This window comes from Xenopus laevis, chromosome 9_10L, assembly GCF_017654675.1.
Source record: "Xenopus laevis strain J_2021 chromosome 9_10L, Xenopus_laevis_v10.1, whole genome shotgun sequence".
In the NCBI taxonomy this organism is placed as follows: Eukaryota; Metazoa; Chordata; class Amphibia; order Anura; family Pipidae; genus Xenopus; species Xenopus laevis.
Window position 1 is genome coordinate 92,097,258 of NC_054387.1, and position 12,543 is coordinate 92,109,800.

General features: G+C 36.5%; 1 protein-coding gene across 2 annotated transcripts in view; it reads left to right on the top strand.

The window, feature by feature from the left end:
- Positions 1-12,543, top strand: part of creb1.L (cAMP responsive element binding protein 1 L homeolog) — a 35,210-nt gene that overhangs the window by 12,617 nt on the left and 10,050 nt on the right. Inside the window, exons 2-8 of one of the 2 annotated variants that reach the window (XM_018236201.2) lie at positions 25-146; positions 389-535; positions 1,893-1,993; positions 3,112-3,254; positions 3,582-3,764; positions 4,405-4,555; positions 7,304-11,792. In XM_018236201.2, the coding sequence (XP_018091690.1) occupies positions 33-146; positions 389-535; positions 1,893-1,993; positions 3,112-3,254; positions 3,582-3,764; positions 4,405-4,555; positions 7,304-7,448 (984 nt within the window). In that variant the 5' untranslated portion in view covers positions 25-32 and the 3' untranslated portion in view covers positions 7,449-11,792. Of the gene's footprint in view, positions 1-24; positions 147-388; positions 536-1,892; positions 1,994-3,111; positions 3,255-3,581; positions 3,765-4,404; positions 4,556-7,303; positions 11,793-12,543 lie in introns of those variants that run through there. The other variant, XM_018236202.2, reaches the window with a different exon arrangement.

The following is a 12,543-nucleotide window of genomic DNA, read 5'->3' on the forward strand; positions in this document are numbered from 1 at the left end:
GAGTTTATTCGCTGCAATTTCCAGGTAACTAAATGACCATGGAATCTGGTGCAGAGACACAGCAGAGTGGAGATGCCGCTGTCACAGAGGCAGAAGCCCAACAGATGACAATACAGACCCAACCACAGATTGCAACATTAGCACAGGTATAGAGTGCTTAATTGCTTTCTTATTGATGCCATACAACTTATTACGGCTCAAACATTCCGATTCATCATAAAATGCAGCTATATTTTTTTGTTTGCCGCATATATTTAGTTTTACTGTCTGCTTAATTCTGCTACCATTTTGCCTTGCTTTTTGTTTGCTTTGTGGAAGCTGACAGATCTTTTATTAAAATATTTTGAATGCAGAATTTTTTGTTTTTGCTTTTGTCTGTATGAAATAGGTATCCATGGCAGCTGCACATGCAACCTCATCTGCTCCTACAGTGACATTAGTGCAGCTCCCCAACGGACAGACAGTTCAAGTACATGGGGTTATCCAAGCTGCACAGCCTTCTGTCATACAGTCTCCACAAGTACAAACAGTGCAAGTAAGTCATTTGGCAAGTTTAAATGCTATAGAGAACATCATTATAGCTCTATGAAATATTTGTGTTTTTTTTGGTTTTTTTTTTACTATAAAATCCGAAATTTTAGTGGAAAAAAAAACCACACATTTTTAGGGATTTATTATACCCCGAGGATAGAAAAGCTCAGAATCAGAAAATTCGTTATCTCCGACCTGCTGAGGTTGCATATAAGTCAATGGGAGAAGTCCCAAAGATATCCTGATCTGCACTGGGTTTTGTGCAATAATCTGAATATTTAATGGTTTTCTGGCAAAAATCAGGAAAAAAACGGAGCTTTCGGGTTGAAAATCTGAAAAATTCAGTTTTCACAATTTGTTTTCTGGGGGGTTTTTTTCTGCAAAGAAAATCTCTGGAAAAGTGTATTGATAAATAAGGAGAAAAAAACCTGTGGATTTGGTCAAAGTAGTTTTCAGAAAAATAAAAATTTGGATTTTGATAAATATGCCTCTAAATGTTGTTTTTGTGAATCTGTATGAAGTACAAAGATGTACCTGATTATCGGTTTGGTTTAAACTTGTTGGGGCGAAAAGAGGCCTGACAGATGCTTTGAGAGCACGTAATTATTTCTGGATTCAAGCTTTTCTATCTATGTACTGGGCTCACTGTGGGCTCACAGCACACATGTACATTAAGCCTATGACTGTGAAGTTCCCTTCAGCCCCCCCCCGCAAGTTAATTTAAGTTTCTTCTTAAACTATAATGAATAGTAAGCAATGTGTGTAATATTTTATCTGGAAAGCCGTATCCCATTTCTCATCATACTTTGACTGAAGCCTGTTTGTGGCCAGCTTAATTGAACTTTTCACATGTATGTAGTTTTAAAAAATAGGCAACAAATGTGTTTATTTTATGAATGCCAATATGTTTAATGAGACAGTTCAACCTTTAAATAATATTTTATGTACAGTTTGGAATATCAGCATTTATTTAATCAATAGGGTCCAGGTTACCCTAGCAACTAAGCAGCTATCTAGCGTATACAGTTAGGAAAAACATCGGCTTCATACAGTATGGACAACAAAAACACTGATGCAGGTGGTTTAAAGGAATACAGTACATTTTCCAGAGCCAACACACTTGGCTGCAAATGTACCATCCATCTTGCATAGTTATAAGATTTTTTTGGGCTCCATTCAAGCCTCACCCAAGATTGTATCTGCAAGCTATACAATAACAACATATATTCTAGGAAATAGTCCAATGGGAAACTGTATATTAACCTTTATATTTGAGCAAATTCAGAGTAGGCACAAAAATGTATCTGGTATTTTTCCGAAGCACAAATCTTTATTAACTGCAGTATTTGTTGCGTGAACAGATTTCCACTATTGCTGAAAGTGAAGACTCTCAAGAATCAGTAGACAGTGTTACTGACTCTCAAAAACGCAGAGAGATTTTGTCCAGGAGACCATCATACAGGTAACTTCTAAGTTGGTATATAACAAATACTTGGTTATAAAATTAAAATCTGCATGCTTGATATGAGGTTTTAATATGGTTTGGTTTCAATGAATTATTTGGAGCCCTGTCTTTTACCATTTTGTCTTGTGGTTTTCATATGGCAGTGTTTTTTGTTATTTATACATGCACCACCATGAAAGCATTATGATGAACAAAATTAATTAATTAGAACTAGAGATGCACCGAATCCAGGATTCGGTTCAGAGTTCGGCCACGATTCTGCCTTTTTCAGCAGGATTCGGATTCAGCCGAATCCTTTTGCCTGTCAAACCAAATCCTAATTTGCATATGTAAATTAGGAGCAGGTAGGGAAATCGTGTGACTTTTCATCACAAAAGAAGAGTTTTTTCCACTTTTTCCTTTCCTGCCCCTAATTTGCATATTCGGCTCCGTATTCGGCTAAATCTTTCACTAAGGATTCTGGGATTCGTCCGAATCCCAAATAGTGGATTCGGTGCATCCCTAATTAGAACTCTATATATCCTAGGACCTAGGGGATTACGCTCTAGCCTAAACAGAGTTACATTGCAGAAGTAATCCGACATCTGTGTGCTATACAACAGTGACAACAAAACAATGTAAAAATTCTATAGTTTAAAACACAAACTATGGTCTTGGGTAAATAGTTCCATTTTCATACCTGGCTTTTTGGTAAATGATATTCGGAAGCCTATTTTCTAGAAAGTAACTTGAAAGTGCACTATAAAACCAGTTTACAAAACACAGTATGAGTATAGGCTGGTTAAACAGACCCGCTAAGCTTGGCTGCAATTATTGAGTATAGTCTATAAATAAGTGGTTGCTGGTATAGAAAGCTTTTAAACATAATTATTCAGCAGACATTATATTACAAACTATAGGTAAAGTTTCCCTTTAATCTCTTGTCTACCAAGGTACCCCTTGCTGGTCCAGGCATCACATTGTGTGGCATTGATCTATGAGTAGCTCAGAAACATACATTCTGCCTTTATGTTCCTGACAGCAGTGAGAAACTAGTGAGAGGCTATTTTATTGCCCTTTTTTAATCTGGTTAGTTATTTGTTAAATTTAACATATTTGCACCGTTCTTTTCACAGAAAAATTTTAAATGACTTATCTTCAGATGTTCCAGGAGTACCTAGAATTGAAGAAGAAAAATCAGAAGAAGAAAGTTCGGCTCCTGCTATCACAACTGTTACTGTTCCAACTCCTATCTATCAAACCAGCAGTGGACAGTATAGTACGTGTCATTTATTTGTATTCATAGAAATAATGATACATCCTTTTGTGTACTGATTAAATCTGAAGATTTATCAGATATCGCATTAGATGACTACAATTTTTTTTGTTTTTTGGGCAAGGAAGTACATGTAGTCACAAAAGACCCAAATATGGGTTGAAATGACCATTGTTTTATTTTTTTATTGTTATAAGGAAGAGTCCATACCAATAAAGATATAAAATGTGTAGGATATCTTCCCAGCCCTGCAGCAGGTGTAGTGTTTGCTAAAAAATCTTAATGGATCTTAATGTGTGTGATTTTTCTTTTTTTCTCTTTCTTTTATAGTTGCTATTACCCAAGGAGGAGCAATACAACTTGCTAACAATGGTACGGATGGAGTTCAAGGACTTCAGACATTGACCATGGCTAATACAACAGCAACTCAACCAGGAACCACAATTTTACAATATGCACAGACCACAGATGGACAGCAGATACTTGTTCCTAGCAATCAAGTTGTTGTCCAAGGTAAGAATAGGAAACTGTGTTTATCCCAGACAGTTTTTTTTTTCCGTATGTTTCTCCTCCAACTTAACAAGGTATATTTTTTGACCTCTACAACTTTTCTCTACATAAATCATGTTACAGCTGTAACACCATAATTTCCGATGTTCATGTGTACTGAAACGTAAAGCAATTGATATATTGATTAAGCTTAATTTGCCCATTAAGGACAGGTTGTCAAAAAAAATCACAGTACAGGTATGGGACCCGTTATCCAGAATGCTAAGAACCTGGGGTTTTCCAGATAACGGAAATTGTAATTTGGATCTTCATACCTTAAATCATGTAAACATGAAATAAACCCAATAGGCTGTTTTTGCTTCCAATAAGGATTAATTATATCTTGGTTGGGATCAAGTACAAGCTACTGTTTTATTACGGCAAAAAAGGAAATCAATTTAAAAAAAATAGATTCATTGAATAAAATGAAGTCTATGGGGCCATCCCGTAATTCAGAGCTTTTTGGATAACGGGTTTCCGGATAACGGATCCAATACCTGTACTTCTATTGTCCCCTGTTGAAAGTACTGATTTCATTGATGCTAAATAAAAACGTGCGTGCTTAAAATACATATAATATATTTTGGAATGCATTGCTTCTCAGCTGCCTCAGGAGATGTACAGACATACCAAATCCGCACAGCACCTACCAGCACTATTGCCCCAGGAGTGGTAATGGCTTCATCTCCTGCACTCCCTGCCCAGCCTGCTGAAGAGGCTGCACGAAAACGAGAAGTGAGGCTTATGAAAAACAGGTATGTATAATTATTTATATTGGGAACAAAGATTAGAGTAAATATCACTAAGAAAATGTGTGTGTGTTGAGTCTGTGTGATCTTCCCTAATATGTTTTATAATGAGTTATTTTTTTGTAAACCAATTATATATTTTGCTCCCTTTCATAACCTTTTTCTCAGCCTATAGTTTGCAAAATTTCTTTCAAAACCTAAATGTCATGAATGACAAAGCAACATGCTTTGTAACGTCCGTCTCCTTTAGGTTAAAATGCCCTCTGTATGCTGATCCAACACTTATGTTCTTTTCCATGGTATGTGCCAGTATTCTGTTTTCCTTTGTGCCACACCAGTGTACTCATCTAATTTTCCGTCTATGTGCCCATATTTGTCCTGAGCATTGCTGGGGGGCTGAATGGACATTTGGTTTTAGGATTCTCTGTGAAGACAGTAAGTTATAATTTGCTTTAACTCGTAAACCCGAACCAGTGGCTCGTGACCACCATGTTGCTCACCAAACCTTTGGATGTTGCTCCCAGTGACCACAAAGGTGCTTATTTTTGAATTCCTGGTTTGGAGACAAGTTTTGGTTGCATAACCAGGTTTAGTGACAAACAGAGCCTCCTGTAAGCTGCCAATCCACATAGGGGCTACCAAAAGCCAGTCACAGCCCTTATTTTACACCACACAGGATCATTTTTCATACTTGCATTTCTCCCCAACTCTCTCTTTACATCTGAATATTACCCGCGGGTAAAAACAGTCGGGATACCTGTCCTAAATGTTTTGTACTGGCCCACATGCTAAAGGAGAACTAAATCACGTTAATTGATACCCCCTTTCCTCCATTGACCCCCTTCCCTGCTTTCTCCCTCCACTGTACCTTACTATTGGCATATTCATGTAGAGTAGTGCAGCGGTGACACGTTTTTTCCCACACAAGCAGTTGGGGCCAGCCTGGTATTCGATGGAAAGCTCTGAAGATTGCCGTAGGAAAAGAAGAGGATCAAAGATACTGAAGATGGTGCTCAATACCGCCGCTGCTTTACTCTGCATGAATATACCAACGCTTATGCCAGGGACACTTTTTCAAGTAAAGTACTATGGAGGGATAAAGCAGGTATCAATTGAGGGAAGGGGATGGGGTTTGGGATTTTACAAGGTTTAGTCATCTTTTAAATGTTGTTTGTGCGCTTTGTAAAAGTTTCTGCATTTGCCTTTCCCCTGAAATGTAATGCAATCCCAATAGCACATGCATTTGGCAGCCTATGCGATTTCTAGGTTGTGAGCAGGCAGCAACAGTGCTGGAGAATACACTAGGGCTCGCCTGATTTACCCTTGGAAGCGCTCACTGGTGAAAAGGATTGGCATACATGGTCATTTTGACTATTTTTCTACTGACCTTCCAGAACTGATTCACATACATTGTAGTAAAGTAAAAACATGTACAGGTATGGGCCCTGTTATCCAGAATGCTTGGGACCTGAGGTTTTCTGGATAATGGATCTTTCCGTAATTTGGATCTTCATACCATAAGCATACTAGAAAATCATTTAACCATTAAATAAACCCAATAGGCTGGTTTTGCTTCCAATCGGGATTAATTATATCTGAGTTTGGATCAAATACAAGATACTGTTTTATTATTCCAGAGAAAAACCAAATACTTTGGATTATTTCATTATAATGGAGTCTATGGGAGATGGTCAGTCCGTAATTTGGAGCTTTCTGGATAATGGGTTTCCGAGTAACAGATCCCATACCTGTACTACTGTTCATTTGCTGGTACTGGACAGCTGAAAGAGAACCGATGCAAGGGGAAGTGACAGGGAAGGTAAAAACCGAGGCTACATGCACCCAGCCTTCTTCACGTGAGTGGTATCCCCAGACTTGGCCAAATTGATAGACAGTGGAACCCCTTACCCAGGGAACAATAAAACAATGTAAATTCTGGGAAACCTTAAAACTCGGGTGGGGGGGAGCCACTTGTGTGTATGGGACTGCGGTGAAAAAACGACACCAATACAAAGTGTGTAAAATAAGGGTTCTATTGTAGTTGTAACCTTTGGGGATTTCCACTTATCTATCCGATTTTCCTTTTCACAAATAAAAAAAAAACAACAACCCTCTTGTCTCTATATGGTGATCTAAAGTTCAAGTGCTAATATACTGAATTATTATTGAGTAATACTATATATGAATGAATAAGCCTAATTTATTTTTGTCCGTTGATTTCTTAGTACTTGCACTTTATAAACAAGTTGAGAGTGAATTTCATTGATGATTCTCGTATGTCAGTCACAATGGGATTCATTTTATTTAAGATATATTTATGTACACAGGACTCATCACTTTGGTTGCAAGTTTTGGGTTGGCGGGGAAATGTAAAAGGAAATATCTTCTGGAGAATAGTATTGTTTTTCAATCCTATTGGGTGAAAAAAATGGATAGTTTTACTCCATAATAATTCAGTATAGTAGCACGTGGCCGCATAGAGACTACAAGAGAGTTGACTTTCCTCAAAGTATATTAAATATGGTGCACAGATATAGTGTAACATAACGTGTATATATAACATGTATATGAGGCAACTTATTGGTGCATTGGTAAATAAAAAAGACGTTGACTGCACTGAATTCATTCATATTAAATTTCAAATTTATACCGACTAAACGTATAACATCTGAACAATACTACTTTATGTTTGAGGCATATAGCAAGGGAATCCTATAATAGACATGTAAACAAATATTTTTTTTTTACCTGCAGGGAAGCAGCACGGGAATGTCGCAGAAAGAAGAAGGAGTATGTCAAATGCCTAGAGAACAGAGTAGCAGTCCTTGAAAACCAAAACAAGACTCTGATAGAGGAACTGAAAGCACTTAAAGACCTTTACTGCCACAAATCTGATTAGGAGGGTATTAAGATTTTTATTTTTCACCTTTCTGATAAAAAAAAGACTGGTTTGACTTCAGCAGGACAGGCAGTAAAATGTTATTTTCTACAATTTTCTCTTATGCGCTAAACTGCCTGTTTGCAACTTCAGGATTTCATTCATGTGTGCTATTACGCTGTGAATGGTTCCTGTCTCCAAGACCAAGGAAGTAAATGACACCATCAGTGTACATGGTCAAGAAGAGGAAAATATTTTTTAATGCATTTATTTCTTACCCTGCATCATCTGTCGGCTAAAAGTCTGTAGTAATGGAAGGCTTTGATTGTCGGGACCCTTTCAGTGCTGCATCGCAAGAGTCATCTTCATACTGTAGTTTGGGGGCTATAATATGCAAAAGAACATCCTTCAGCTGGCCGAGTCCACACATTCTTTGCTCCAGTGTTTTGTCTTCAGCATTACACATTTAGTTTACGTGGAAATTGATCTATTTGGTAAGGAACTGGTCCGTAGGATCAAAACAAATTAAAGAAACATGCTTTTTTTTTTTTTTTTTTTTAAGCCTTTCATGTCTTAAGAAGGTGCAGCAAATTGCTCCACTGCAAGTCTTTTACCCTGGTTTATGGTATTGAGTCTTGTTTCATCTATCAGCTGCTAGCCAAGGGATGTATTGATGATCAATACATGTAGCCCTTCTGTTTCCAGCAGTTCTGCAGAACTCCAATAGGAGAGCCTTTCCAAGCACACTTGAGGTACTTAAAATATAGCTTTTACACAAATGAAATGTTAAAGGTTGCATTTGAATTTTTTTTTTTTTTTTTGTATTTTATAGATGGTATCTAATTCAATGTGTGCATATGAAATATGCATGTCAAAAGCACCCTTCTAAAAGTCTACAAAATCTTTTTGCCAATTATAGTTCTGGAATTGATCTATAATTAATATAAAATGATTTATAAATGTACTGTACCTCTGTAGGCTCTCTGTCACCAGCAGCCCATTGTGGAGACAATTATCCCAGTTATCCCATTGTGTAAAAAGAAAAGTATATTCTTCATATATGAAATGGTGAAGAAGAAAAGTAATATAATGTGGTACTTCGCTATTATCAGAATTGTCTTTTAATATCTGCTCTGAAACCAATAGCTGTATCAACATCCATTTTCTCCAGGTCCTGCTCACTGCTTTGTTTTTTAAATTGATGCTTCTTTGTGTTTGGGATTTGTCCGTCATGTATAATATTTTATGTTTAATAGAATGATCATGTACAATGAAATACATTTTGTATTTTAAAACTATGATGTACTGTGTGCATCAAATCTTTTTTTTTTTTTTGGGGGGGGGTGCGTGCAAGATAAATGTGTTAGTGTGCTGTTACTGTATATTCTTATCTAACTATTAGAAGTTGGAAACTGGTAAAACAGGGTATTATTTGAGTACTTTCTGAAAGTGAACTTTTGACATGACATCTGTGTTTAAGTACCTTATTCCATCCTTCTTTGTATTAAAGAGTGAATTTGTAAGGAATGATGAGTGTAGCTCAGCATGGACATGTCTTATAATGTAAACTACTATGCAGTACAAGCAAATGGGGGAAACATGTCTGCGATATGCAGGACATAATGTTGCATTTAATCCAGTTGTATAATTACAGTTAAAGAAACAGGGTTTGTAATACTTATTTTAAAATGACACTCATTGCTAATTGTCTAACATTGTTTTAACATTGTTTTAACCTGTATAATTTTACATTTTTAAATTTGTTTTAATAACTGTATAATTATATCTGCTCTCGGAAGCTGAAGGTAAAAGAATACTCTGAAAAAGACCAGCAATAATGTTCAATATGCTTTGCTTCACAACAGATAGATGTTTAGCAACATAATCCCTTATGTGCCACAGAATGTAGAATCTACAGTATTAAAGCAGCAGTACCTTTGTGCCAATCCCATAGATCGTTTTCATGTTACGTTGTAACCCACTATGCTTAGCAATTTGAAATACAGACAGCACAGATTGCAATTACCTAAAGGGTTAACATTTAGGAAAGGACAGACTGTCTTCTGGCTGAACACTTTTCTACAGTTTTTCTAGAATAAGCAATTTATATTCTGACAGTATACACAAATCTTACTAGCGAGTTTAAATGCAGCTATGCTGGTGATTTTTGTCAGGGTCATTATTAAATGTGCCAAAAAGGGCGTATGGAAGCTCCTGTTTTATTTCCTGAAGACAACGTACAGAGTAGAAGGTCTGTGATATTTTTTTAAAAAAAATGGAAGTCCCTTTTAAAACCTAAATTTTATTTTAAAACACATCATTTTATGTATATGATTAGGAAACAAACAGAAAACCTATTTGTAAACTTTACTTTAAGTTATCATGTTAACAGTTTAGAAACCCAGGTATAGCATATGTTATCCATAAACCCATTATCCAGACATCCATTATCCAGGCCATCTTCCATACATTATGGGGACTTCTGACATGCTTCCCTGACCAATATCTGGACTAAAATCATGCAGATATTGATTTGACAGGTTTAAAAATCCTGTCTGAGTGAGGACTGCATAATCTGCTCCTAGCTCCAACAGCCTCTATCTCTGTCTAAATGAAGCAGCCAGATATCACCACCTGCTTATTGGTGAAAGATCTATTTGTTTGTTGACCTTGCCAAATGAGCAAGGGCGGCATGGGGGGAGGTTCCTTCCTATCAGATTTGAACTAATTCAAATAACTAATTACAGCACAAACCTAACAAAATAACTGACTTGGGCGCAAATCCTGCACGAGAAACCAGATTTTTGGTGATTTTAATAGTGTGAGCTCAAATACATCTTATAGGCAAAAAGAGCACCCCAAAGGCTGTATTATACCTAACTGTCCATTAAAATCAGGAGAGAGACAAATGCTGAGAGGGTGATAGTGAAGAATTTATGATTTCAGATGGTACAATGAGATGAAGTGTGTGTATATACAGTATATACAAGAGGCAGTATACCCCCCCCTTTAACGTGAAATTGAAGCCACCATTGTACTTGGTAGGAACACAGTTAAAAGCTTCTCACTTCCCCCAGCCTTTGTTAGAGTTTGAGATGAAGAACACAGAGAAGCCCTGTGTAAAATGAGCTGATCTTTATCTAAAACCCTAACAAAGGTATCGTCTGGGGAAAGGGAGGGATTTGGTTATACAGAGTTCGTCCCAGTGAACTGCTGATTTGTTTTGATTATGCTCCTACAAACCGGAAATAAAATGTGACTTTACTTTCACAATTAATTCTTCATTAACGCAAGTTAATGTAGGTTCAACAGAAGCTCTATTCTTTAATCTAATGTTACAAAAAATGGGGTATGCTGCACTTCTTAAGATGCAGATGGAATTATGTTTGTCCCTCTGAATTCTATAAGGCACTGTCCTCCACTTGCTTGGTTACATCAGCCAATGAATGGACAGATCAGAGCTCCACACTAATGTTACTTGCAATCTTCATTCATTCTGTAATCCGTTTATGATAAACCCTGTGTAGCTGGATTATTATAATGGAAGCCTATACTTAACACTGCACATGGTTATGCTTTGTAGATAAAGATTTTTGCATAGTAGAGATGTTAAACCACTTTAGTTTTTCTTGTGAATATCCAAGTAGCTGTGTGTGGTATCTGGGAGCAGAAAGGCAACAATATACTGATGAATTCCACTGCACCTTGATTTCAGCTTTGAATATTTCTACAACTGTATGTATAATCTTTTCTGGCTTTGCACATTGTGCGTTTGTTTTAAAAAAAAAAGTCAGACATGACCGAACTATATAATACAAGTTAAAAACGCCAATAACCAGTGGCGTAACTAGAACATAAATAGAATTTAATGGGCCCCACAGCAAATTCTTTTTCAGGCTCCCAAAATGTCTAGAGGCTGAACTTTCTTTTACCAATATTGATTGAAATTGTATATGAATTAGGACTTTTTGGGGCCCCTATACCTCATGGGCCCCCCTGCAATAATTCTCACCTATTTACTAACAAAAAATTGTGTATTTTTGCAATTTGTAATAATATATTCGTGTGTGTGTGTGTGTGTGTGTGTATATATATATATATATATATAAAAACAGTCCTAATCGTGTGTGCACTCCAATGCAAAAATCATCAGCGCAGGGTTGCTCAGCCAAATCAATTGTATAGAGAATATTTCCAGACGACAAAACCCTTTTTAAAATCTCTCATGCTTTTATTGTTTTATTTAGCAGCTCTCCAGTTTGCAGTTTCTGCACTCACGTTGCTAGGTTTCAAATTACCCTAGCAACTATGCACTGAATTGAACAAGGGACTGGAATATGAATAGAAAAGGCCCTGAATAGAAAGGTAAGTATGGTGCATCCCTATTTATAGGTGGGGGCAGAAATAAAAGTTTTGGGAGTGAATATGTGCAGCTTTACTGCAGCATAAATTGTTTTGTGAGATTAAAAAAACCAAAAAACAATAAAAGCTATAAAATATGGCAATGCCCATGGGTTGTTCATCCTTAAATTAACTTTTAGTAGGAAAGTAATATTCTGGGACAATTTCAAATTGGTTTTCGTTTTTTATTTGTGGTTTTTGAGTTATTCAGCTTTTTATTCTGCAGCTTCAGCAGTCTGGTTGCTAGGGTCCAAATTACCCTAGCAACCATGCATTGATTTGATTAAGAGACTGGAATCTGAATAGGAGAGACCTGAATAGAAAGAGGAGTAATAAAAGGTAGCAATAATGATACATTTGTAGCCTTACAGAGCAATTGTTTTTTAAGGAAGTGACCCCCCATATGAAAGGCGAAACGCGTTAGAAAAAGAATGTAAATTAAAAACTATAAAACAAAAATAACTTGGACCAATTGAAAATTTGCTCATAATTGACCATTCTATACTATATTAAAAGTGAACTTCAAGCTGAGCCACCCCTTTAAAATGCATTGGACCTGGGGCTTTCCAGTTAGATAATGCATAACATACCTATAAAATTGCATAATAAGCATATTACATCACATGGCAAATAGATGAAGCAATGTTAGACTTCTAAATTTTTAACTGCATATTTTCTACGCTGCATTAATAAAGCTTGCTTTCTTGCTACATAA